This window comes from Ambystoma mexicanum, chromosome 3p (genome assembly GCF_040938575.1).
Source record: "Ambystoma mexicanum isolate Mex_15411 chromosome 3p, UKY_AmexF1_1, whole genome shotgun sequence".
Classification (NCBI taxonomy): Eukaryota; Metazoa; Chordata; class Amphibia; order Caudata; family Ambystomatidae; genus Ambystoma; species Ambystoma mexicanum.
In genome coordinates this window covers 1097973163-1098000469 of record NC_090925.1, presented here as the reverse complement: position 1 = coordinate 1098000469, position 27307 = coordinate 1097973163, and the positions used below count along the sequence as shown (strand labels likewise).

The 27307-nt window shown below is 49.8% G+C and overlaps 1 protein-coding gene across 1 annotated transcript in view; it reads right to left on the bottom strand.

The window, feature by feature from the left end:
* YIPF5 (Yip1 domain family member 5) overlaps positions 1 to 27307 on the bottom strand; it is an 83892-nt gene that overhangs the window by 29099 nt on the left and 27486 nt on the right. The window contains exons 3-4 of the mRNA XM_069652455.1: positions 26458 to 26630; positions 417 to 562 (exon numbers count right to left, since the gene is read on the bottom strand). Coding sequence (XP_069508556.1) covers positions 417 to 562; positions 26458 to 26630 — 319 coding nt within the window. The remainder of the gene's footprint in view (positions 1 to 416; positions 563 to 26457; positions 26631 to 27307) is intronic.

Sequence of the window (27307 nt, the reverse complement as noted above, 5' to 3'; positions counted from 1 at the left end):
CAGCGCCCTTCTGTGTGCACCGCCGACTGCCTTGTACCCCTGCAGCGTCAGTACTCTGTCCCTAAACTGCAATATCACTCCTCCTCAAGAAAATCCTGTCTAGTCAGCAGACCCACTTCCTTCCCCCATTTCTCAAGAATACCATGGATGCCCAGAATACACCTCAAGCATAGCATCAGCATCTGTAACCCTCAGTCAGCTTGGTGGTATTGGTATACAAATACAAAACCTTCCAGAATCCATCTCTTCTGTATACTCTTGGCATTTTGTAGAGTGTATAAAGAAATGACAAAATAAACTTGTCTCTTTTGAGATGTGGTGTATGCTATAAAACTATTAAATAAACACATGAACATGTCCTTTGGTGTACAATTCCTATTACAGCTAAAGACAAGCATCTCCAGATACTATCTTACCAGTAATAAAGTGGCCCCGAAGGCGAGGCAAAACACCATTGGTCCTGCCAAGTCTGTCTCATTCATGATGCTGCCGTCTGCTACTTTCAAAGGATGCAAAACAGTCAGCGTTTTTTGCCAGATATGGTCAAAGTTGATTCCAAGCTCTATGACAGGTTGAAGAAAGAAAAATGTAAAAATGAAACAACAAACACAGTTTAATCCATTTCTATTCACGTGAACACTACTTTAGGCAGCATCTAAAATGTGAATGATGTTTGTGTGCTATATGCTAGATCGGAAACTATTCCCTTTTTTTTTAAATGCATTTATTTTTTAAAGAATTCTATTATTGTATTTCCAAAGCTACATAATATTGGGAGCCAATAAATCACAAAAATCAAACAGCAGCACATGACATTTAATTTACTTAAGATAACTGAATACTTCACCCACACCTCTGGCCCCACCCTGTACATTACTATGCATATTCTTCCTTACTTCTATTCTATGGCACAAACACTAGTGAACAAGTTAAGATATGTGAATATGTTAATTCACAGGTCATACCTTCAGCCTCCAGTGTAATTAGAGGGGCTGCTAAAGAGGAATAGCAAGGGTTTGCTCAAATCGTATGGTAAACAAATTAATGGTGGCTGTCTTTATTTGGAAAAGGAGTTGAGATGCCCTTGGATCTGATCCTTCATTTTCAAATGGAGAGTCCAGTACGTAACAATAGATGCAGATGAATTGGAAGAAAGTTTAACTTGATGGCCCTCGTTTCATCTCCCAACCATAGAGAGCATGTTTTAGGAAGTTTTGTTAGGTAAGATTTTAGTGCTAAATCTACCTCACTTGTGAGTACTTGAGAACTTTTTGCTGGACTGGTAGATTATTTTTGCCTATACCTCAGTGAGTGGGAACCTTTTTCCACACTCACAGATCCTTTTACTCTTTTTATGGGTGTAATTTATACGACTCTCCATAGTGTCCTTTTAATTGCATCCTCGTTGACAACTTTTGGTATATACCTTTTTATTGTTACAGGGTTGCTCTTTGGGCTCCCATTTTACCTTCTCTGGCTAACCTGGTGAGAACTACTGTTCCAAAGGGTAGAAAGGATCGTTCTATCCCTTCTATCATGTAAAACCAGAACACCCCACCTTATGTGGAGTGCTGGGGAGATAAAAATGCATCCCCTTTCTCACTAGCACTGTAGCATTTCTGTTACAGGGACAAGCTTACGTTGGCTGGTGGCAGTGAATCCATTTACAAATTCGGTGCACCTTTACCGCATGCCGTTTTCAAAGCTGCGGCAAAGGCACACATGGGTGCCCATTTTAACAAAATGGAGCCCGTTTTTTTTTTTTGTTGCCATGTTCACACTTCTCATCTCTTCTTGGACTTTCCCCTGCCCTCCAGGGTGGGAAAGTCCTTTGTGTCATTTCTATCTTCGGTGGGAGACTTCAGTCAAGCTCTCCCGGGCTCCAGAGTGTCTGTGAAGGCAGGAAGCAAGTGAGGAGTCCAAAACTCTGCAGCCCTTTGTCTTCCAGCCTGCCTGCCTGCCGAAATCCAGTTCAAACTGGAAGGATGGTTGTCCTGAAAGGACTGCCAACCCCCCAAGCCCCCCTCCCAAAGTTTGAATGGTGCACATCTGTTAGATTGGTTGGGTTCCTGCATAAAAGTCTGATCGTGGAAGCTGAAGAGGCAGTTAACCACTTCCGAAGAGGAAGTTGAAGAAACTGTGGCAGAGATGATTTCCAGCGACCGAAGAGCCTGCTGTGTAACCAGAGCCTGCAACCTTCAGAAGTCCTGAGCAAGCAAGTAATGGCAAAGCCAAAAGTGTTAGAATAGAGGTTCATAATAAGCCCATTGACTTATAATAGGAGTATAGGACAAGGTAAGAAGCTCAGTAACTTACCCCTCGTACTCTTCCCCAGACTTGGCAGGACAAAGGAAGAGGGTTCAAGGTAGCTTTTCCCGCTAAAGTCGCAGTTCTCAATTTGCAGGTTCTAGCTGATCTCTGGTTGGTGTCAAGGACTGTCGAAAGAATGCAGCAAAACCCGATGCAGGACCACTCCCGGGAGTGGATTCAGATCAGGTAAGCGATTTCCGACAGTGGTCACCACAGCACGGCGACGCAAAGGGACTGCCGCAGTCGGACTTGCCCTCCTATCGAAGAGCCCCTTGAAGCTAGGACGCCAAACGTTCTGTCAATTACCCTGCTGGCTGATTGACAGAATTTGCTTAAAAGGTGAAGTTTTTGGGACTAGAAGCCAAATCACTGGAGGAAAACATCTGACGAAGAAGACATGAGGAGACGCCAGCAGCACCCTCATGGACCGCAAAGTGCCAGTAAAGCCCTGCAGCTATGATTATCCCGTTTTCGTTTCGACTGGGAAGACCCGTACGGGACGATTTCCTCCCTTGGGCTGGTGGGACCAAATTGCTTTTAGACAATCTTCATTTTGGTGCAACTCCCGACTTGCTGTGACTTTCCAAGGCTGCAGAATCCCAATGCCCGGGGACCCCGTAACATCATAAAGTGCACTGTCTTCAGAAGTGCGAATCTGGCCAAAACTTCGTGGGCATCCAGAGGAGCCTACAGAAGCTGGAAATCTTCATCCAGAGTCCCCTCACCAGAGTCCAGGACGAGAGATCAAGTAATTTATTTATTTCAATTCTTAGAAACGTGACACATCGCCCGTAGGCATCAAGGCGCACAAAAAACAAAACCAGAAGCTGTTTTCCAACCAGAGCCGTTAGTTCTTCTTTGGTGCTGAGAAAAAGGCACCAAAATCACAAATGCCCGCTTTCAAGGAGAATCCATTGCACAGAGCCCCCCTCTCAAGTGCTGCCGCAGAAGCCTGCCAGACATCCTCACTTTCGTCACCAATGACCAGGAACAGGGGTCTGCTAGACTGCAACAGTAAGGCATCAAGCTGGAACAAATTCTTCAGTTCAGAGGTACATCTACCTTTTGCCAGAGTACTATTTTACACTCTTCAGTTGACCTCAACTCACTTGCAGTGGCCTTCAGCTTGTGCTTCTTCAAGGTGGACCCCCTTTAGCTTCTGTGATTTTCTATTTGAAAAGACTATTTAAAAACATTTTCTAAGAAGAGTATCAGAACTTTGAACTGGCCCATTGAAAGTCCCCTTCTGAACCTATTGGCTTTGGCAGTGCTTGTTCCCTTACAGGTTATAATTGTTAAACACTATTATTGCTGGGATAAAAGACTGCCTCTGGGAGAATCTAACTGTTTTTCAAAGTATGTTCTGATCGGACTATAACTTTTCCCTACTTATAACTCATTAATCAATATTGCAAGGGTGTTCTCAAATATGTGCTATTACTGACCGCTAATGACGTCACTATGTTCTGGAATATGTTTAACATGAAAAGTTACTCACCTGCTTTATTGCTCTTGTTGAAATGTAATCCTATCTTTGAGATTTGTGCTACTTTTACTTGCTGCATTTTAAAGATGGTCTAATTATCCATGTGTGTGTATATATATAAATAAATATTTATACTATAACCAAGTGTGTAACAGTTTACTTGGATACCTGTATTTACTGATTTCATTATATAGCTCTACAGCTCACATTACCCTTCTACAGATAAGCCTCGCTGCTCAGTCACATTACAAACTTGTGTAGTACAGGCCTATATTAAAAAGGTGGGTTACCTAATACCAAGAGATAAGTCTTGCAAAGTCCCACAACAGTTGGACTCTACAAATTCTTACCTAACAAGACATTCTACCAGTGTTGCATTCTTTTCTTGGGCATCTTTGATTTTATAGAGGATGTGTGCGTCGTCGCCATAGCGGTAGCATGCAAGGTTGTGTTCTTTGATGAACTTGATTAGCGGGGCCAGGTAGATGAAGAACAGTGGGGGATAGGGATGATCCTTCTGGCACTCCACAGTCGTCGTCCCGTGGAGTGATTTGAACGGTTTTAGCCAGACAGTTTCCAATCTATTTGCTAGGAATTATTTAATCCAAAGTAGGGCTAAATCTGTTATTCCTATTTCTTCTATTCTCTTGATGAGTATGTCATGGCGGCCTGTGTCGAACGCTGTGGAGCGGTCGAGTACTATCAGGGAAGAGTTTGTGTTGGTGTCTACGTTTGTCTTTAGGTCATCCCCGATCGATGGGAGTGCCGTTTCTGTTCCTCTCGTGGGTCTAAAGACAACTTGTGCCTGTTCCAGCAACTGGTGTTTTTCTACGTGTTCTTGTGTTAGTTTGCAGACGTGGTTTCTAGCAGTTTGGCTGGGTAGGGGATGTTTGAAACGGGTCTGTAGTTGGAGGTCTTCCACGTCGCCTCTCGTGTCCAAGGAGTGGTTTGATGTGCACCGATTTGAATGATGGTGGTACTGTAAGGTAAGATTTCCATAGTAATGAAAAGAATCTTCCTGACCTGTGTCAACCCCAGAACTTTTTGCTTTTACTGGTGAATTATTTTTCCTTATACCTCTGTGAGCGGGAAACTTTTGCCACACTTGAAGAATCTTTTACTCTTTTTATGGGTGTAATTATTAAGACTTCTCCATAGTGTCTTTTTATCCTCCGACAACCTTTTGGAAATAAGTACCTATTGTTGCTGGGTTGCCATAGAGGCTCCCCTTTTAAACTTTCTCTGGCTAACCTTGTAAGAACTACAGTTCCCAAGGGTAGAAAGGATCTTTGGATAACTTTTACATTTTATTTAGTGAGACCAGCACCCCCCACCTTATGTGGAGGTCTGGGGAGCTACGGAGTATCCCCTTTCTCATTTTAAATGTAACATGTATGTTACAAGGACAAACTTCCCTTTAATGCTTAGTGGCACTGAACCTTTTTATTAATTCAGTGCACCTTTACCGCAGGCTGTTTTCCCACGGGTGCTCATTTTACCAAAAAGGCCCGTCTTGTTTTTACGCCATTTTAGGGTTCCTTGTCCCGACATTCAGGGCGGGAAATTCCCTTATGTAATTTCTATCTTGGCGGGAGACCTGTTGACTACCCCGAGGCCAAGCTCCAAAGTGTCTGTGACGGCAGGAAGCGAGGGAGGAGTCCAACACTCTGCAGCCCTTTGTCTTCCAGTCTGAGTGTGAGATACCAGTTCAAACTGAGAGGCTGGCTGTCCGGAAAGGATCGCCAAAACCCCAAGTTTGAATGTTGCAAGGCTGTTTGATTGGCTGGGTACCTGCATTAAAGTCTGAACCTGGAAGCTGAATAGGTAGTCGACCACTGGAACCAAAATCAAAGAGGGAGACAATTTCCAGCGACCAGAGAGCCTGCTGTGTAACCAGAGCCTGCTGTAGGCCTTCCTTCCAATCGACCTGGGACTCAGAAAACAACCCAAGATCCTGGTGAGACCCACTAAACGGCAAACCTGCATTTGAGCCCTCCCACGCCGTATAGAGACCTTGCAGGGCTGCAATACCCTGGGACCTCGAGTCATTGTGCGGTGCACGGTCTTCCGAATCTTGTTGAAACTTCGTGGGCATCCTGCTGGATCTCCAGAGGTACGATTCCAGTCCAAAAAGACGCCTCGCCAGAGTGCTGAACCATGCAAATGACGCGAATCCGACCAACTATATACTGTGCTCCTGAAAAAAGGCGCCAAATCCACAGAGGCACATGGAAAACCAACAGAAGAAGATTTTGCAGCAGGACGACTTCAGGATCTGCAGCCAAAAACCTGGTTGTTTAATTCCTTCATTAAGACGACAGAAGACATGACATTGGAAATACTTTTGCAGCAAAGATCACAGGGAAGGCTCTACGCAAGGTTTTCCTCAGGGCTGGAAGCGGTTCAAGAACAAAGAAGGAACAAGTTACTTAACTTACTGTTGTACTCCAGCATGGATTCACATGCTCATGAATATTCCCCGTCAGGCTGGGAATCCTCGGTATAAGAAAAAAAATCAGTTTCATTTCTGAACTGTCTTGCTCCTAACAACCAATAACTGAGCTCTGGGTCATATTGCCACCAGTCAGTGACTGCCCTCTACCTAGGCCCCTCGTCTGGCAGCCATCTTCAGATTTGGTAGCACGTAAAGTGGCAGTAGGACCAAGAGAAGAGCCGCAGAGGGGTAAGTGGGAGGGTTTACATGTGAATCCATGCCAGACCCATGCAGGAGAACAACAGTCACAGGTAAGTAACTTGTTCCTTCTCCAGCATGGGGTCTGGCATGGATTCATATGTTCATGAATAAAGAATACATAGCAGTACACACATGCACAACCATGGGAGGTGGCACGGCTCAACAGAAGCAGCCCTTACCTCCTCACCAGGCTCACCTTCAACCAAACTGGTTGCGCAGCACTGCTTGGCCGACTCTGGACTCCTCCCTGGAATCCCTGTCGACGCATTAGAATTTCGAGACGGCGTGCGGAGACCTCCACATAGCAGCCCTGCAGATGTCCAGCAGGGGTACACCAGACAGGAATGCCGTTTTTGCAGCAATCGTTCTGGTAGAGTGGGCTCTCGGGCGGCCAGGCAGCGGTCGGTTAGCCAACCGGTGACAGTGGGTGACACAGCCGGAGAGCCACCTGGAAATGGAAGCCTTGGACAGTGCCTTCCCATGGTTCACAGGACCAAAGTTCCCAAAGAGCTGAGAGGTTTTCTGGAAACTCTTGGTGCGGGCCACATAAAACTTAAGCGCTCTAGCCACATCCAGCGAGTGCAAAGTCCTTTCAGCCGGCGACAAAGGCGTCAGGAAAAAACACAGGCAACACCAAGGGCTTGTTTAGATGAAAGTTCGATGACAGCTTGGGCATGAAGGAGGGGTGCGTACGCAGCACCACCCTCGTCTCATGGCAGGTCAAGTAAGGTGGTTTACAGAGAGGGCCTGGATCTCCCTCACTCGTCGTGCAGAGGTGATGGGACACATTGAGTTCCCACGCCGCTGTTGCAGCCTTCATCAGTGGGAACGAGCCAAGTAGTTCCTTGACCTGACGGTGCAACCACAATGAAGGTCGTCCTGGGGATCTGGTGTAGCGCGAGATGGCCGCCAGATGAACCTTGGAGGCATGGACCAGCCCCAATTTGGCCGACGATAGCAAATAAGGAAGCACCTGAGGGACCTTGACCCTAAGTGGGTCGATCTTCTGGCAACAAAACCAAATAGCTAATCTCTTCCACTCGAGTCCGTAGCATCACAAAGTAGATGATGCTCTAGCATTGGCGAGAACTTCCTTGCAGTCTGCCGGAAAATCGTAGCCACCAAATTCTAGCGCTGCAGGAGCCAGGCCTTCAGGTTCAGGGACCCAGGATCATGTTGAAGAATGGCACCGCCTTCCCGGTCGAGAAGATCCGCGACCACTTGCAGCTTGACTGGCAGTGCCGCTGACATGCTGAGAACGTCTGGGTACCAGATCTGCCTCAGCCATGCCGGTACGAGGATCATCCAGCACTGCCACTGTTCGAGTAGATGGAGGACTCGAAGTAACAACGGCAACGTAGGGAATGCATACAGAAAGCGGCCTTCCCAAGGGAATGAGAATGCATCCCCCATGCTCCCCTCCTGGGGAACCCTGCTGGCAAACCTCTAGCACTTGGTGTTCATCACAAACAAGTCAATATGGGGATTGCCACATTTGCGGAACAGGCTCTCCACTCGGTCCTGCCGAAGCTCCCACTCGTGGCCCGAGCGAAGTTCCCTGCTCATAGAGTCAGTGACCGTGTTCTTGACTCCTGCCAGATGAAACAGGATGAGGAACATCTCATGAGCGACGGCCCAATGCCATAAGTCATGTGCTTCTTTGGAGAGCGCTGGGGAGCTGGTGCCCCCCTGCTTTCTGATGTAAAACATTGTGGTGGTATTGTCTGTGAAGACCCGCACCACCTTGCAATTGAGGGACGGCAGGAACAATTTGATGGCCCAAAACACTGCCCGTAGCTCCAGCACATTGATGTGCAACGTCTTTTCCTCCGGCAGCAACAGGCCTCTGGCGTGAAGACTTCCTGTGTGGGCTCCCCATCCCTCCAGGGAGGCGTCCGTCGTTACCATCTCCTGATGTGGTGGGGCCTGGAAATCTGCACCTCTGGTCAGATGAGAGCACACGCCCCACCATCTTATCGCTCGATGGAACCCCTCGTCGAGAGCGATCTTCTCCTGGAAGCTTCCAGACACCTGAATCCAACACACGTCGAGGTACTCCTTTAGTGGCCGCACCCGTAGCCTGCAGAGTCGGATGAGATAAATGCATGACGACATCATGCAGAGCAGAGACTTGATGGCCCTCGCCGTGGAGATCTTTAGAGCGAGCAGCCGTTGCGCCTTGCCCAGGATAGCTGCCACACTCTCCTCCGACGGTGACGCCAGGCATGACACAGTGTTGAGCCGGGATCCCAGGAACAGCAGGCGTCCAGCGATGAGTCAAGCAGGACTTCACATAATTCACAGAGAACCCCAGATCGGTCAGTAGGCGGACGGTCTTCGCCGTGTGGTTGACGGCGATGCTCCTTGAGCTGGCCCGGGTGAGCTAGTCGTCCAAGTAAGGGTAGACGTCGATCCCTTGCAGTCGCAGATGTGCAGACACCGGCGCCAAGCACTTGGTGAAGACTCTTAGCGCCGACTTCAATCCGAAGGGAAGGGACATGTATTGGTAATGCTACCCCTGAACGACGAAGCGCAGAAACTTGCGGTGTCCCTTGTGAATTGGGATGTGGAAGTACGCATCTTCCAGGTCCAACGACGACAGAAAGTCTCCCTCTTCTAGCTGTCCGAGCACATGTTGTAGAGTGACCATTCAGAACTTCTGGGACTTGATGTATTTGTTTAGTCGTCAGAGGTCGAGAATGGGCCTCCAGCCCCCGGTCTTCTTTCTCGCGAGAATGTACCAGAGTACATGGAGCCCCGGTGTCGCTTTGGGACGGGCTCCATCGCCCCCTTCTTTAGCATGGCCTGAACCTCCAGCAGCAGCTGAGGGACATAGTTTTCCGGACAGGCCACCAGTGGTATTTGGGGACACTTCCATTGAAACTCCAGGGTATGTCCGTGGGCGAACGTGCCCAGCACCCAACAGTCGGTGGAGATTGTCTTCCACACGCTGACTAAGTTCACCAGCCGGCCTCTCACCGCTGTTCATTCTTGCTTGGACGTCGACGGGCCGCCTTGGGGTCCCTGGTGACGACGACTACGTCCTCCCCCGAAAGCCTAGGAACAGCCCGTTGGTCTCTTGGACCAAGGAGCGGGAGGGTTGGCGGTACGAAGAGGTGCTCCCACCGTAACCCTTGGAAGAACAAGGAGACTTGCCTCTTGAGGATCGAAAGGACGGCCGTTACTGCTGCAGCATGTGTCGTCTAAGTGTCCTCCTTGACGGCCTATAGAGACTCATCTACAGCCTTCCCGAAAAGATCCGTCAAAGGGCATGTCCAAAACCCTCGTCTGAATGTCCCGTCGAAAGTTGGTGGCCTTGAGCCAGCCACGACGACTAAGGAAAACGCTGTTGCCCATCTGGCGGAACCCCGCGTCGGCGATGTACGTGGCCACCGTGATGGCGTGGTCTGCCGCCACCTCTCCTCCTTGCAGAATCTCCAACGCCTCCGACCTCTTGTCGTCGGGGAGGAAGTCAAGAAGGGGAGCAAGCTTGTACCACAGCTCCCGGTCGTAGCGCGCTACGATAGCAAGGGCGTTGGCGGCCTTGATGGTCGTGGCTGCAGAGTAGATAACACGTCATCCCATAGCATCCAACCTATTCCCCTCGCTGTCCGGCAGCGTCCACCCCTCCGAGGAAGAAGTGCCCGATGACTTCTTTTTGGCCGCTGCAGAGATCACAGAGTCCGGTGACGGTTGGACCCGCAAACACTTGGGCGAAGAGTACGGCACCATGTGTTTCTTCTCTAGACTGTCTTCATGAGAGACAGGCCTTTGTCCAAAATGTCATCCAAGAGTGGGACTGAAAGGAAGGTCTTTCTCTTTGCCTCGCGGCGCTGGTATAAGAAGCCCTCCTTTTCCTCTGGCGCAAGCTGGAAGAGCTCCGAAGCTCAGGAGATCGCATGAAATGAGCCTATCTCGTCCGGCAGGGAGGGCGACGGAAGGTTCCCCCATCCCACCGTTCACGTGTCAGGATCCGTCTCATCCCTCGGGGGAGGAGAGGGTGGCAAGGAGGCAGCGGGTGCCTCCTCAGGGTCAGCCGTCACTGGAGCAGCGGGCGGGTCCATCAGCGTAACAGGCATCCTCCTCTGTATCTCAGACACCAGTGTATGTAGAGTAGAAAGAATGTCCACAAAGAGGTATCTAGGGGGCAGCTGAGGCGGAGGGTAAATAGGAAGCTGGGATGCAGGAAGAGATCCAAGGCCCTCATCGTCCTGGGGCTCTGCATCGCCTTCCTCGACGGTGTTGTCAGCGCCCTCGTCGTAGGGCCTGACCCCGATGTTTCCCTCGTGGCCTTCGTCCTCGTGGATGGTCTGAAGGTAGACAAGCTCTTCCTCTGAGGAGATATCTGTGCCCTGGAGGACCTCTGCTTCCCACCCACCCCTTTCTTTGCATCCAGAGGGGACGGTCTCGGGGAGATGACTGGCATCTTCTTCTCCACGGTCTTCTCAATGGGCTGAAATGAAGACTCCCTCCTGGCAGGGAGCGACACTCTTGCCTTCGGAGGTGCGCTCTGTGGGATCGCCTCTGCAGCCTTCGAAAGGGACACCACCACCCCGATGGAAGGCAGAGCCTTCGTCTGGGGTACCTGAGCCTTCACGGTCAGGACCTGCCTCTTGTCCAAGCTTGACCTTCTCCTTAGGGGGGAGTATCAGAGCCGTGGTCCCCTTTGGCCTTCTCCGTCGAGGGCAGGCTTGCTTTGGACTTCTCCTTGGCCGTCTCGGAGCCACCTTGAGTTTGCCCGGATGGTCTGATTTCCTCTTGGACGAAGATCCCGAGCGTTGGCTGGTGACTGAAGTTGCTAGAGACGTCGGACGCGCCCTGGCCGCCGAGGAGCCCGCTGCAACGTGGACTCGCAGTGCTTGGCCTTTTGTTGGACCCCCACGGGACGGGCACCCTCAAAGGACTTAGAAGCTCGCTCAGATTTCCCAGATCCAGGAAGAGGCATGCACCAGGGACCCACCCAGTGCAAGTGCAGAGGCCTTGGTCTGCAGCCACTCATTCAGCAGCTTACGCTGATCCTTCAACGTGCGTGTCGAGAATTCACGGCAAAATGCACAATTATCCTCCTTGTGCGTCGGGTACAGGCAGTAAAGGCACTGGGAATGTTTGTCATCACAATCGTAGTCGGAGCAAAGCCTGAAAAGGTGGGTGAAATCCTTCTCTGGCATGGTGCACGCGGTGTAGGCCTGAAGAATCTTCTGGAAGCCTCCAAACAGAAACTCTGTGAAACCCGCCCGTGAGGGGTGCTGAAGAATCCGAAAAACGGGTCCCAGTTAGTCGGAAGGGTGATCGATGGAGCACAAGGCCCGATTGACCGAAACATTGAGTAAAACTCTTCCAAAAAGCGAAAAACGCAGTAAAAGCTCGAGAGCTAAGCACAAGGACTCCCAACACTTGAACGTGCGATAAAAATATGAAGATGCCTGCCAGAGGAGGGGCTTAAGTAGAGGGCAGTCATTGGATGGGGGCAGTATGACACAGAGCTCAGCGATTGGTTGTTAGGAGAAAGACAGTTCAGAAATGAAACAAACTGATTTTTTTCTTTTACCGAGGATTCCTAGCCTGACAACGGGGAATATTCATGAGCATGTGAATCCATGCAAAAGACAGAATATCGCTGGTCGGATTCTCATCGTTTAAAAGGTCCAGCACTCTAGTGAGGGAATCTTCAGACTCGAATCAGGCCTCTGGACATGCAGCAGGATGCCCACGAAGTTTCAGCAAGATTCATAATTCAGAAGACCGTGCATTGCACAATGGCTCGAGGTTTAAGGGTACTGGGGTATTACAGCCCGGTTAGGTAGGAATTGATGTAGTAACACTCTGTGAGACTACACAACACTTCTATGCTTGGTATTAGGTAAACCACCTTTTGGTATAGGTCTGTACTACACAATTTGGTAGTGTGGATCTATACCAAAAAGGTGGGTTACCTAATACCAAGCATACAAGTGTTGTGTAGTCTCACAGAGTGCTACTACATGAATTCTTACCGAACATTGGTGGCAGGCGATGGGATTGGCGTAGTGGTTACATTAACTATTTGCTATACTTGTGCCCAATTAAACCAGCCACAAGGCTAAACTCCACCAAAAAGTTAAGCAATTGTAACATGCCAAATATGGATAACTTTAATGAGGCAGCCCTGACTGTCCCAACAGTAGAACAACTTATATGTAAAACCAGGGGTCTGACTCGGAAAGGAATAAAATGTGAATTGATTACAAGGTTGTTAAATCACCAATGTTTTAGTAGTAGGCATGTAACCCCTACTGACCCAAGTAATGTGGAAGATAATGTGGAGGATGCTAGTTAAGCTCCAATCTGCAAGAGGAGGTTGAGGAGTCTCAGAAGAGAGATCCCCTCTGCCACAACCTGCTCCTGTACCTCAATCACTTCCCATTGGGACCACACAGGGTCCAAATCTAAGCCCAGAATACATTTCTCTTGAGAGCCTAAGTTTAGAGTTGGAGTTGGAATTCAATAAACTAAATGTCCAGGCTGAAACCAAACATGTGAAACTAAAGGAAAAGAGGGATGCAACATGAAATGAATATGAGAAAGATGTCCCTTGATTCTGCGTCCGTTTCAGGGTCTTCTAGGTCTGCTAGTCCCAAGAGGCCTTGCCTGCCTAAAGATGCAGTTTGAGTATGTATGAACCTAAACTTGATGTGTTGGATTGGCTGGGTATTTTTGAATACACCTATGGTCTTCAAGGAATAAGTGGGAATGATTTAATTCCATTGCTCAGGTCTAAGCTCACCCTGAATGGCTGGGATGCTGTGGTGGAATTTGGTACCAGTGAAAGAAAGGATTATGAATCAGTAAAACTGGCATTAATCGCCAGATTTGGGAAAACCTCTTTGCAGTACCTTTCGAGGTTTGGGACCCTAAAAAAGACTGATGTTACTATTAGGGAGAAATCTCATTTCTGTGCTCATTCCCTTAATTTTTAGCGACCTCCAGCTCTTTTGCTGGACTTTAGGACTTTATAATTTTAACCCTGGAGCGAGTGAAACCTTTTTTCACTCGCTCATGTGTTTGACCCGATTTGGATTATGGGTTTCCACTATTTTTGGGGTCTGACAAACTCGGCATCTACTTGTTGCATGGTGACACACAGAACCTTCAGTGCAGTGTCACAGAGAAATCCTTTGATTTCTCATAATGTTTAAATACCGTTTCTTGTGTGAGCTACTGTTCCCAAGAATAGTGAAGTGAAATTTACTTTACTTACCCTTTTCTCTTTGTAGGCGTTAGGGAGAATTCTCATTTCATGGCTAATTTCCCTTACCTAGTGAGTCCCTCAGCAGCTTTGCTGGATCTCTGGAGTTGTTTCTTTTCCACTTAGTAAGAGAGCTTTTCACCACTTTTACCTGTATTTTGCCATGTGTTTTTACCTGTTTTTGCGATTGTGGGCTCTGGAGTACACCACTTCAGTAGCCCCCTTCTTTGTGTGCGTCACCCAGCGCCTTCTGTGCAGTGGCACCGGGTTGTCGTTCAGACTTCCCACCGACTCCATTTCCGAGGTGACTACTGTCCCCCAGAAAAGGGTAAAGTTAGCATTAACTTTACTTAGTCAAAAGTAACCACAGATCCAGTACACCCCATCTTACATGGAGTACTGGAAGGGTTAACTTAACTCTTTATCTGTACCTCCTAGAGCATTGTTTCGCTCTTTTAACATTTAGACATGGCTGGTAGCAGTGGCATCTACCCTACATTTCTACCGCGGTTATCTTATATAACCGTGGTAATATTGTAGGCTATTGCGTTAGCCTCAAACTTAAACCCGCTTGACCAAATCCTTTTCCGTTTGGCTCCGGTGCGATTTATTCGCCATTTCTTTTTGTTAAACTCCTTCTTGTGTTTGACTTTGCGCGGCAAACTAGGTTTGCCTTCTTTGTTCACTGTCTTTTTGGCAGGCTTCTACCTAGAAGCCCTCCTCAAGGCGCCTGGGTGTCTAGGTGGGCTGAATGTGAGGGAGGGGTGTAGTCACCCCCTGCACAGGGTATCCTAGGAAACCCAAGTCGCACTTTGTCATGATTGGCCAGGGTGGTTGTCCGGGCTGGACAACCCCCCCCCTGCTGGGTGACTGACAGCCAGGCTGTGTGAATGGGGGTTTTTCGCATAAAAGGCAGGTCTCTTGGGCTGGAAGTCAGAGTCGCCACTGGAACTACAAGGAACCGACGAGAAGTGGAGGAGAGGTCGACTGCTGCAACGACCCTGTACCGGTGAAGCCCTGCTGCACTCCTGAGCTATCTACCCTTCAACGACTAAGAGGAGATCCAGTCCAGAGTCTTCTTCCCTTGAGCCTGGTGGGGATAACCAGCTCATCTTCAGTCAGCGGTCGCCTTCGTGGTCGAAATCGCTGCACACTGCTGTAGTGGTCCGGATAGCCACCTGAAGGCCCTCTCCTGTTTTTAAGGAGCGCACCTTTTATTCATTGTCGCCGCTGCCGGCCTCATCCCTGTGTGGTGCGGACCCCCTCATCGTCCTTCGTGCTGAAGCTGCAGGAAAGCGTGGGTCTGCGGAAAACCAACAGGAACAACTGCCGTGGAACCAGCTTCTTTCTTTGAGAAAGGTACTTTGTCCTGCTTGAGGAATTGTGGGTGAAATCCCCATTTCTCTACTTTAAGGCTTGTCCTTACTTTTCCCTCCTTCTTATAACTTTTGCTTCCGAACATTGACAATATCAAAGTACTATTGGCAACGTTGAATCTCGAACTGTCAGACTGTGTGATCCTCGACAACAGGCACCCGGTGTCACTTGACTTTGGCTCCGGCCCTTTGACTCTTGAATTCCTGGCTATATGTGTTCTGAGATTCTGTCTGTCTAACCAACATATTGCCAGTGATTTCTGCCCCCAAATCTCTCTGGGTATCTCGAGTGCTAAGTGTGTTTTTACTCCGGTAGCATTTCTTACTGCAGATCCGCGTTTATCTAGTAGACCGAACTGTCAAAAGTGATCTCAATTGTATTCACGGTAACGTGTTCTGTTTGGTAACACCGGTCCATTCAAACACAGGGTACTTACCTCGAATAATACTGTACAAAGTGAATTGGTTAGTTGTAGTATATTTTAAGTGTGGTTTTTGAATTCATAGAAGTGCCGTGTTAATGACAAATGGTTTAAAAATAAAAGTACTTATATTTTTTACCTGAAACCTTGAGTCAGTGTTTGCTTGAGTCACAGTAATTGTGGTCCCTTTGTATTGCCAACTGTAGTCTTAATTGTGTGTAGTGGTCCCTAAGGGCACTGCACGGGATTCTGCCTAACAGTAGGTCCAGCACACACCATCCTATTTGGAGTGCTGGGGGGTTACCTAGTAGCCCCTTTATCCTACCTACTCATGTAACATTTTACCCTCACTACTTTAAATGGCTGGTGGGAGTGGTTTACATTTTCCTACCATTGTGCTTTTCTACCGCAGGCTGAATCCTCAGCTGCAGTATAGCACCCACGGGTGACCATTTTGTCAAAATGGCCCGGTGGTCTTTTTTCACCATTTTCTGTTTGTGATGTCTTTCGGGGTTTTACTCTGCACGCCAAGCCAGTTTGAGCCCTTTGTTCATTTTGTCTTTGGCGGGATTCACTGGTGAAGCACGCCTCTGGCTCCAGCGTGTCTGGCTTCACCAGTGCTTCTGCAGTCCTGGAAGGTGCTAGGTCTCTGCTAATCCTCCTCTTTGGATATTATGTTCCAGTGGTCTACTCTACCTGTAGTCCCAAAAGCCTCACCTTTTATGAGAAAGCCTATAAATTCACAGCCCCTACAGCTGTCTATCACAGAGGGCGCGTTGTCCTCTGGGACAGCCACCCGCCCAGTTGGAACTGGTTTCAGCCAGGCATGCCTACAAACAAAGGTCAGCAAGGTTTCGGGATCCTCCCTCACTTCCTCACTTCCTGCCTTCACAGACACACTGGAGCAAAAAACTCAAAGGACTCAATCCTAGTTTAAACAGAGTACAAGGCAAGAAGGAAATAAACTAGGAATGGTGAAAAAGAAACTGTGGCCATTTTGGAAAAACGGTCACCCATGGGCGCTGCACTGCAGTTCAGAAATCAGCCTGCAAGTACCCTGCACAAAAGGTAGTAAGAAGTAACCACTGGCATCAGCGATTCAAGTCAATCAGTGTTACAAAAAGTGACATGCTACGATATATGAGATGTCATTTATAACGCGCCTGTACGCAAGCGTTTCTAGGCTCGACAAGGGAGGGAGAACAGATGGAGGACAATACTAACGATCTTACCGGCTTAGTGTCATTCAGATCATGCAAGTGCAGGAAGGGGAAGGTCGGTGGGGTGGAGGGAGAGGGAAGGGGAAAAGGGCAGCAATGCTCAGAGTAGTGCAGCCAGTGCAGCGCAGCTCTGGGTAAGTGCAAGGAGGCAAGAGACTGTAGAGGTTACAGTTACAGCCCCCAAGTGCCTCGTAGGCCCGGAGGCAGTGCAGGAGTGACTGATCAAGAGAGAGCATGGTACCCAGTGAGACTCTGATGGTAGCAAAACAGCCTGTCAGTGCAGCAGACAGGTTGATCAGGTAGGTCTGCAGGGGAGGGAGAGAGAAAGCAGGGGAGAAGAGGAACTTTTTGAGCCGCTTCCAGAACTTCAGGTGAACCAGCTTAAGTTTGACAGGGGCAGGGAGGCCATTCTAGAGGGATGCTCCTGCAGAGGAGAGATTCTACCACCCAGTCTCTGTCTGGAGAAGAGTCTGACCCTTGTATGGGACGATTGGTCCAAGAGACCCCCCCTCCCCTGCATCCTCTCCCCCGGTGAAGTCCATGGCTCGTCAGGGGTTCCCCATGCCACCAGGGCCCAGGTGGTGGGTGGGCCACTGGCTGAAGACATTGACCAAACCTGTTGAATTTAGCTAGGCCCTGGAAACCATTTTGTAAAATAAAGATGGTTCGAGCCCTGGTGACCGCAGCGCAGCCCCCACCCTTGGAGAGTTTCAATTATCCCTGTGGCCGCAGCTCTCTGGCGGATCCGCTGAGAGCCCGTTCCCACGAACAGACGGACATGAGCTAGTGTTAGATACCAACACTGTAACATTTCACCTTCCGCAGTGTATCGCTGTTTCCAGTATGACCCGGCCAACAGGGCCGGGGTGGAAAAGAACTGTAAAATGGTCTCCTGACAAAAAGCAGAGTCCCCAAATACTAATGACCAAACTACCTGTGATGAAACTTGCCTCTCCTGACCTTTCGGACTAAAAACCTGTAACCTCCATGGAGATGGTAGAATGTGTGCTTACATGACATTCGGGATGAAGTACCCACATCCCCGTAGCTATGTGTAAATAGTAAAGATTTCCCGGGGGTTTTCGTGTTATGTGTTTCACCGAGAAGACTGCACCCCACGGTCCCGCGCCATAACTGAACTAATGCTGCTAGAGTGCAAAAGAGAACAAATGCAACCCTAGTGAGAGCTTATGTAAGGGGTGCACGAAAAGGCACCATTCGTAGGTCCAAGCTCACTATGTGTCACTACCGCCAGCCTTGTTGACGGTTTGTTCCTGCGTGCTCCACCAACCTTACTACTACCTCACTTATCGTACATGTATAGAAATGTAACAGAATGTTGTGGGTGTTAGATACTTAGCGTATAGATAACGTGTGTTGATTGGCCATGTGAAAGGCACTACCAATGTCCAAACATAAGCTTTGAAAAGACTCAATGGCTACTGTATATTATATGAATGTTTATGTCTTTTTCACTTAAACCTGCAACACACGAGGAAAATACCTTTGCGAGCACATGCAAGGCCATTCCCCCTTCCTCCCATTGAAGCCGGTCAGACGAAAAAGCAGAGGCCTGTGCCGCGCTGCTCCACCTCCCCCATTTCGGCTGGAGCCGCTTCAAGCATTCACATTCTCCCCCTCCCCCCTCCCCCGCAGCACCCAAGGCCACGGCCTGCCACCTGAATTATTTACAACCCAGCAGTAAAACCCCGGCCTTAAAACAAAGATCCAAAGGCGCCCTTTCTTGGGCTCCACGACCCACCGGCTCACCTTAGGTTAATGGCCCCTGTAAAATTAGGACACCCAATATTATAGCAACACTACAGGAACTCATTTATAATGACTCCTAACAAGACATGATAGCTCGGACAGCCGTCCCATGCCCCGAGACCCAACCTCGCGACCTATGATACCCGGTCAACAGGACGTTGGTAACCATGTATTGATGTATCGCCAAAAGACCCCACTCTAGGTGCATTCCTCCTGTGTTGCATTAACCTGTAGAATAACCTATTGGAAGATTTACCGGGGAAGATAATATTGCAATGTTGAATGACTGCGGTGTGCGTGGCCCTAGGGCAGAAAGTCAGGAAAGACTATCACTGACACTGGTCGCGGCTGGCACAACAAAACCGCCCGGATGAGCCCAGCTGACCTGCCCGGCCCAGCCCAACCCACGAGGGCATCCAGTGACGTCCACCAACCACGGCAAATCACATCGCAGCAGCAGCACCTATAGTTAGTCGTCGCCACCCAATCCCCACGAACTTGTGCCCCCTTATAGCATGTAGGTTCTTATGACGCTTTTTGTAAATATATACGCCTGTCTTTGCTATGGTCAGACAGAGCGCTCTCGGAGTTTGCAGAGTTCTTTGCATGCCCTATTCTGATTGATAAACTCCCATTTAAGCTCACCCGCACTTTGTCCTGGCCTTATTCCCATCCTGGGAGAGTCCATTATTGTCTCTCATTGTGGGGAGGATCGTGCTATCTGGGGGACGCTCGCCTTCACCCTTAGAGAGTTGGAGGTAGCTGAGCGAAGGGCTTGAGAACAAAGCTATTGAAGAAGAAAGCTTTGGATGCAGTTCAGGCCCCAGCTTTGTGGACAATGCAAAAGGGTCTTGAACTTGATCCTTGCAGCCACCGGGAGCCAGTGGATAGATTTCAGGGCTGGGGAGATACAGTCCCTGGGCTTGAGGCCAAGGATAAGTCTTAGTCCTGTTCTGGATTAGTAGCAGAGGGTGGAGAGTAGAGGAAGGCAGATTGAGAAAGAGGCTGTTGTAGTTGTACAGCCTAGAGAGAACCAGGGCTCTAGAGACAGTGAGCTTCTGGGGGATGGTGAGAAAGGGAAGAGTACCTTTGAGGAAGTGAAGCTGGCAGTGGGACGTCTTGGCGACATCCGAGATGCGAGGAGAGGCGGAGAGAGTGTAGTCGAAGAGGACACCAACATTTTTTGCCTCACGGGAAAGGGAAGGAAGTGGGCCCAAGGAGGGCAGCCAGAGAGAGAGGGAAAGCAGGAGAAGAGTCCCAATGAGAAGGATCTCCGTCTTACTGCCAATAAGGCAGAGACTGTTGGAGGCGCACCAATCCTGAATCGCTAATACAGTCAGGAATGAGCGAGGAAGGGGAGGAGGCTGAGGGGAGCCTGAAGGAGAGCGCAGTGTCATCCGCGTAACAGAGGGTAGAGATCAGGTGGGCCAAAGGAGCCAAGTAGAGGTTGAAGAACCAGGGTGAGATGATAGACCCATGGGGTATGCCACACGGTGGAGAGAAAAGAACAAGTTGGACCTGCGAGGGGCGGTCCAAGATGAAGGAGGTCAACCACTCCAGGTCCTGACCCGTGATGCCCAGGTTCTCCCAGAGTCAATTGATCAGGATGGTGTGGTTGACTGTGTCAAATGCAGAGGAGAGATCAAGGAGGATGAGGACAGAAGGAATGCTGTAGTCAAGGTTAGAGAGAGCAGATCATCACGGGTATTCAGGAGAGCAGTTTGTGCCGCTGGCTGCTCTGAAGCCAGACTGAAGGTCATGGAGACATCCAACAGTTTCACAGGCCGATTCATGGAATCAACGTGCGCCGAAAAAACGGCGCACGCGTGCAAAAACGTGCAATTCGCAGTGAAATAGCAAAAATCGCAGTGCAAGTGCGATTATCGCATTGCAAGTGCGATTATCGCACATCTATTCATGGAAGTCCGTGCACGCGCAAAATGTGGGATGTGCGCTGAAAAAGTGCGCGGCGCACCCTGGCGCACAGGTCATCGAACGCCGTGCGATAAGGCCACAGCGAATTCGCACATAGCGCGGCACACATAACAAAAGTAGGCGTCACACGCAGAATGGGGAACTCGTGAAAATGTGGGCGTCACGGGGGAAGTACAGGAGGCAAGTGCGCAGAACGCCCACACGCTCGCCTACAACACGTATTCATGGAATCGAATAGGGAAAAACAGCGCACGGCCAAAGACGCGCACAGGCCCATACATGTCCGCCACACGAAAGCAGGCGGTAGCGTCCCTGCGCAGGAAAAAAATGTGCGCCAAAGTCCTACACGTGCGAGAAGGCCCACACGCGATCGGGCCTGGGGGAGCGTGTGCGTGTATTCCAGAGGTGCGCAAGAAGTTTCACACGCGATCGGGCCTGTGGGAGCGTGTGCGTGTATTCCAGAGGTGCGCGAGAAGTTCCACACGCGATTGGCCTGGGAGCGTGTATTCCAGAGGTGCACGAGAAGTTTCACACGCGATTGGCCTGTGCGCGTATATTTCAGGGGTGCGCGAGAAGTTCCACACGCGATTGGCCTGCGTGCGGGTATTCCAGGGGTGCGTTTTACACGCGATCGGGCCTGGGGGAGCGTGTGCGTGTATTTCAGGGGCTCGCGGGTGGTTTTACACGTGATCGGGCCTGGGGGAGCGTGCGTGTATTTCAGAGGTGCGCGAGAAGTTCCACACGCGATTGGCCTGCGTGCGGGTATTCCAGGGGTGTGCGCGAAGTTTTACACGCGGTCGGGCCTGGGGGAGCGTGTGCGTGTATTTCAGGGGCTCGCGGGTGGTTTTACACGCGATCGGGCCTGGTGGAGCGGGGTACGTGTATTTCAGGGGCTGGAGGGTGTTTTCACACGCGAGCCTACAACACGTATTCATGGAATCGAATAGGGAAAAACAGCGCACGGCCAAAGACGCGCACAGGCCCATACATGTCCGCCACACGAAAGCAGGAGGTAGCGTCCCAAGTTTTCACAAGTCACAGACCTGCGTGTCTGTGACTTGTGCATGCCATGGATGCATGACACATGTCTGTGACAATGTTCAGATTCACTGATGCAGCCTAGTTATCCTTGCATCCACTGTGTCTGGGGTGTACGAGTCCAGATGGATGAAAGTACGTTGAAGTGTGTGCATGTGATAGGCATGACCCATGATGCATGTGAGTCCAAAAACAACATTGTATGCTTCAAGAGTCCCTTGGACAAGTTTGCTTATGTCCATAGCATGCGCCATGCCTGTTACTGCATGTGTTTTGCCTGCACTGACCCATGTGTTGTGGAGGGACATGAGTGATCTTTGACAGTGCCACTCATCTGCTATTGCTTCCTGTCTAGGGGACCATTGTACAGTACCCCGATGCTTGTGTTCTATGTCTCCCTCTACACAGCGCAAAGTGAAGAAGAGGGCGGAGACGGCGCTGTGGAGCTAAGCGGCGGGGATGCCCCCACGGCTGCAGCGGAAGGGGTGGGTGAGCCCCCACAGGGGCTTGCAACGGCGGAAGACGGTGTGGAGCCATCCAGGTTGGTGGTTTCCACAGAGGAGGAGGAGGCCGCTACTGAGCCGCACATGGGGCCTGGTGGGGGCATCCCTGCTGGTGTAAGTGGTGCAGTCCAGGGGCAGGGGCAGGAGGCAGCACAGGTCGCCGTGGAGGTGCCTGTGCATGTCACTGTCCCTGACACTGTGACTGCACCACCATGCACCAACAGGGATGCCCCATCCCAGGCCCGTCCGCAGGTAGGGGGGGGATGTCCATGTCATCTGACTCCCCTCCACCTGCGGACGAGGGGACCCCTGGCCGTATGGAGAAGGTCCTGATTGGTGTCGCGTTGCGCACGGCTGTCATTCGTGATGAGGTGCGTGCTTCCCGGGGGGAGCACGCACGTCATCACGAAGAGCACCGTGCCAACGTGGCCCAGTTGGGAGCGGTCATGGTCGGGGGTCTCGTACATGTGTCGGGCACTCTGGCGACCCTCTCCTCCTCTGTGGAGGCTATGCGCCAGTCGTACTCCATGCCGTCTTCCGGCCCAGATGCCACCAGGGCCCCCTGTGGACCTGCCCCGACCAATGCAGCCACCTCGGTGGGGATCCCATCCCTGCCACAGTCGGGAGTCGGAGGTCCAGCAGGGGTGGACACACCAGCAACTGGACCCCAGCAGATGGAGGATGTGACGGCATCATCGGGCAGGGCACGTGCACGACGGCGTCGGTGGTTTCCATCAGCCTGGATGCCGTCGTGCTGGCACAGGCAGTTGCGTCGGAGGCAGCGGCAGGCTCGACGTGGGAGGCATCATGGCTCGGGGCCATCAACATCAGGGGTGCAGGCATCGGCCGGAGGGCAGGAGAACCCTGGAATGGGAGTGGCTTCCGTGTGGGAGCGGTTGTGCCAGCAGATAGGTGCGGAGCGGCAGCGGGCAGAGGAGGAACGGCTCACAATGGTCAGGGCGGGGCACTGAGGCGGGCTGAGTGCCTCGAGGGTCTTCGCAGGGAGTTGGAGCTGGACACTGCATTATTTTACGGACATGCTGCTTTTGGTTTTTGATTCCCATTGTCATTTGTTTATTTTTTATTCCATTTATGCTGTTTTTAATACATTTTTTTCATCAAACTTCAATGTGTAGTATCATCTCATTGGTATCATGCATATCCTGATATGGGTTTTGAGATTCACTGACACCCATTGGGTGTATGTGAGGGCCATGTGTTCATTTCCAAACTTGCTATTGGGGTTCTATCATGTCATTGCCATTTCTAAGAGGGTGGATGCAGTACTCGAGTGGGTGTTTTGCATTTGGAGGCTGACCATAAGGGCCAGGGATCTAGATTGTGATGACATGTTGGCTGGGGGACATGTGTGGGGGCCTGCTGGCAGGTGCCCCGCAATGCTGGGGGGTGGGGGTGCAGGGGGACATGAGTGGGACATGTGTGGGGGCCTGCTGGCAGGTGCCCCGCAATGCTGGGGGTGGGGGTGCAAGGGGACATGAGTTGGTGATCAGTAGTGCAAGGAGACATGTGCCTTTGCTGGGGGGCATGCCCATGTTGGATGGGCTGCCTGCGGGACATGACCAGGGATGCAGGGTAGTCCCCTGTGGTGTGGGCTGCCGGCAGGGGCCATGGAGGGTGTACAGGGGACACCTGGGAGGACCCACACTGCCAAATCACATGTAGGACTCCCCGGCACCCCTGAAATACACGTACCCTGCTGAAATCGCGTGTGAAAATTCTCGCGCACCCCTGAAATATACGTACCCTGCTGAAATCGCGTGTGGAACTTCTCGCGCACCTCTGAAATACACGCACACGCTCCCCCAGGCCCGATCGCGTGTGAAACCACCCGCGCACCCCTGAAATACACGCGCCCAGGCCAAATGCGTGTGGAACTTCATGCGCACCCCTGAAATACACGCACCCAGGCCAATCACGTGTGGAACTTCTCGCGCACCCCTGAAATACACGCACACGCTCCCCCAGGCCAGATCGCGTGTGAAACTTCTCGCGCACGCGTGTTCCCGACACCCGTAATACGCGTTCCCCGCTTTGCGTTTGCTGTTTGCCAGTCCAGTAAACTGGTACAGGGTTGGCACAGCCCTTTGCGATGGTTTTGCGATCTTGATGGCTTTTCCTTGCGCGAGGGCGTTCTTGGGGGCGTAACTGGCGCTGCCGCAGGGTCGCTGCGCCACTCTGCGCCACGTCTGCTTTTGGAGGTGAGAATCCATGAATACGCTGTGCGCGGAAATTGATTTATCGCACGCGGCTGGCGCAGACATTCGCACGGGCACGCTGTGCGCCAGCCGCGTGCGACACTTTTGAGAGGAATTACATGAATCGGCCTGTCAGTGTGGAGAGTAAGCTGGGAGATGGCCAGCTTATGAAGAGAAGTGGGATAAGGAGTTACTAGGTAAACCCCAGCACTCCACATAGGATGGTGTGTGCTGGACCCACAAAGGAAAAGGTAAGTAAGATTAAAGGTATCTCACTATTCTTGGGAATGGTAGTTCACCCAAGAAAATGTATTTAAACATTAAAGAGAAATCCAAGGGACTTCTCAGTAGCACTGCACAGAGGGTACCATATGTCACTATGCAAAAAGCAGATGCATATGGAGTTTACCAGGCTCCATTAAACAGTTAAAAATCCAAGCCAGAGGAAAAAAAAAAACACACACACATGAGTGAGAAGTAAAAAGTACCACTCACTCAGGAGGTTAAAAATCAAAAAGATCTCAGATTCTAGCAAAAGAGCTGAGGGTCTCTATGGTTAAACGGAATTAGCACAGAAACTGAAAATTCTCCCCAACAGCTCCACAGTACGCCAATGCTGGAGGTTCAGCGCAGTTCTTGGACTGCCTGGTCCGCCCATCACAGGCCACGCCACGTCCAGACAGTTTCTCAATTTCCAATGGGTCGGCACCCCAGCGTTTTGCAAGCTGTTTTTCATCTTTTCCACTCAACCGCTTCACTGCAGCTTCTTCACACCGCCCGGTTTCACTTTTTTGGGCTAGAGGGATGTAGAACCGTTTTCATCTTCTCTCTGTCCTTAGTTCGCCCAGCGCTTCTACTTCCAATACCACTGTGGTACGCATCTGGACACTTTGCAAAACGTCCTCTCCACCTTCTGCATCCACGGTCGACACCATGCCGACATGCACTATGCCCTCGAGTGTTCTGACGAACCACACCCTCAGCATCGATCTCTTTATCGCTCATTCGTGTTCCTCTTCTCACTCTACCTCTCTCTCCAGGTTCACAAAACCCTGTTTCCACTTTTCGGGCTTCTGGTCTGCTTCTCTGCTCACAGACTACTCCTTCCGGATGTCGCGCTCCTTCCGGATATAGATGCCATTGTCCCTTTTTGTGTCTCGTTTAAATAAATAGCCAGGCCTGCCCCGGCGTAACATCTGCACAATTTACAACAGGTGGTTGAGTGCGCTTCATGCTTTATGGTAGCGTTGTTACTTGCTTCCTCCTCCCAGTTCTTGTGGTAGAGATATTGTCCGACATACTACCATAGCACATAGTTACTGTTTCAATCATACATAGAAGGTCTTGGCAATGGTCTTATCCTGTGTGTTTGTAGATTTCAGAGGTCTCGTCGCAGACTCACTTCCTTGTCCCCAAAAGGGGAGTTCCTCCCCATGAGATCCTCCTGTATGTTACCTTAGTGGCCTCACCACCTTAGCCTCATGGGAAGGTGTTCCCTCCTGGGGAGAAGTGACAATATCTGAAGGATTGTCACAGTAGTCCGACCAGAAATGTAATAATATGAAGATATTCTGACATGGCAGGCCTAACCACGAACGTATAGTTCACCATCTGTATTATGAGTCGTCATCATCATTGAAAGGGCAACAAATCAGATACAGCCTTTAGTCAAGTCTCTAGTTATCTAATTATTCCTTGGAATACTCAGGGTTCACTATAATTTGATGAATAATCCCCAAATTTCATCGATTGGATTAACTCACATTCCAAGTTACTTTAATTCCGAAATCATATCTCCATTTTACTGGAGAGATGGAATGACACGAAAACCAGACATGTGACGGTTACAGATGGTTCCACCTCAAATTACAATATAAAAACTATATCCATGAGAGTTTGTCTTCCCCTTTCGAGAGTAAACTAACCCCTTAGGATCAGGGTCTTCACTGGCTGAAAACCCTCTCTGTATTGCATCTACAATGAATGGAAAGTAAACTCTGAACACTATACTGCTGTGCCATGCAGATACCTCTTTAAAAACAATTATCCACTGTAAAGAAATTCATCCTCAAAGGGTTGACTGTCCACAATGCAAACCTTTTCATGATCTGCAGAATTGTGAACAGAAAAAGCAGGGCATAGTCATGGCAAAGGATTTGAAGGGATCAAGCAATTATGTATTCAAGCTGTAAAAAAAAAAAAAAAGCCACAATATAAAGAGCAACGTGCAAAGAAATCACTGTATACATGATGTGGGGTACCTTCCAGTAAAGGTGGCTCATCCTCAAAACTGCTACCATAGACTGACTGTGGTGAAGTGGGAGTGTATGTTGCCGTCGGTTGGTAAATCTGCCCTGTGTAGGGTTGCTGCTGTTGCATCATCTCTGGAGGGGCATATCCACCTTGCTGGGGGTACTCATAGGCACCGTACTGCCTGAACAGAAAAACAAATTCCCATTGACAGCATAAGGAGAAGCTTTCGCTAAAGCAAAGCAGGCGGACCTAGCAAATGAGAAAACATTACATCTCCACAGTGCTTCTTGCTGGTATAGGGCATTGTCAGTACAAAAAGAAGGCATTTACTCCAGGTCATCAAGTGTGATTGGAAAACATGACAAACTCATGACTCCTTTCAAATTAATAAGTTCAACACAAAGTAACAGTTCATCAGATCAAGAGTCCCCAAAACAGAATTTATCTCCACGAAAACCATGAATGGAAATGTTTGAAAATGTTTTAAAACAAATATAGATGTAATCAAATAATATTCAAGGAGAGTCAGATACAATCTGAAACAATCTCATCATTACCTACCGGGTACCCCAATTTAGTGAAAATTCCAAGTTTACAGACTTACTGCATTTCCATTGCTTTAATGGCCTGAAGGAGAATGTCTAGCAATGTGCTGGAGAGCTATCACTAATTGCCTTAAAGACTACGTAAAAACTCAATCCTTTCCTGTAAGGCAGGAAGTAGCATAAGGTAGTTTGCCCCACAACAGAAACGGGCAGTAGTCAAGCAAAGAGGTATGCCTTGCCTTTGTAAATGTAATGGAAATCCCTCCCATTGTCAAAAATAAGGTCTTGCCTGTATAAACTCTAAGGTTTGCCA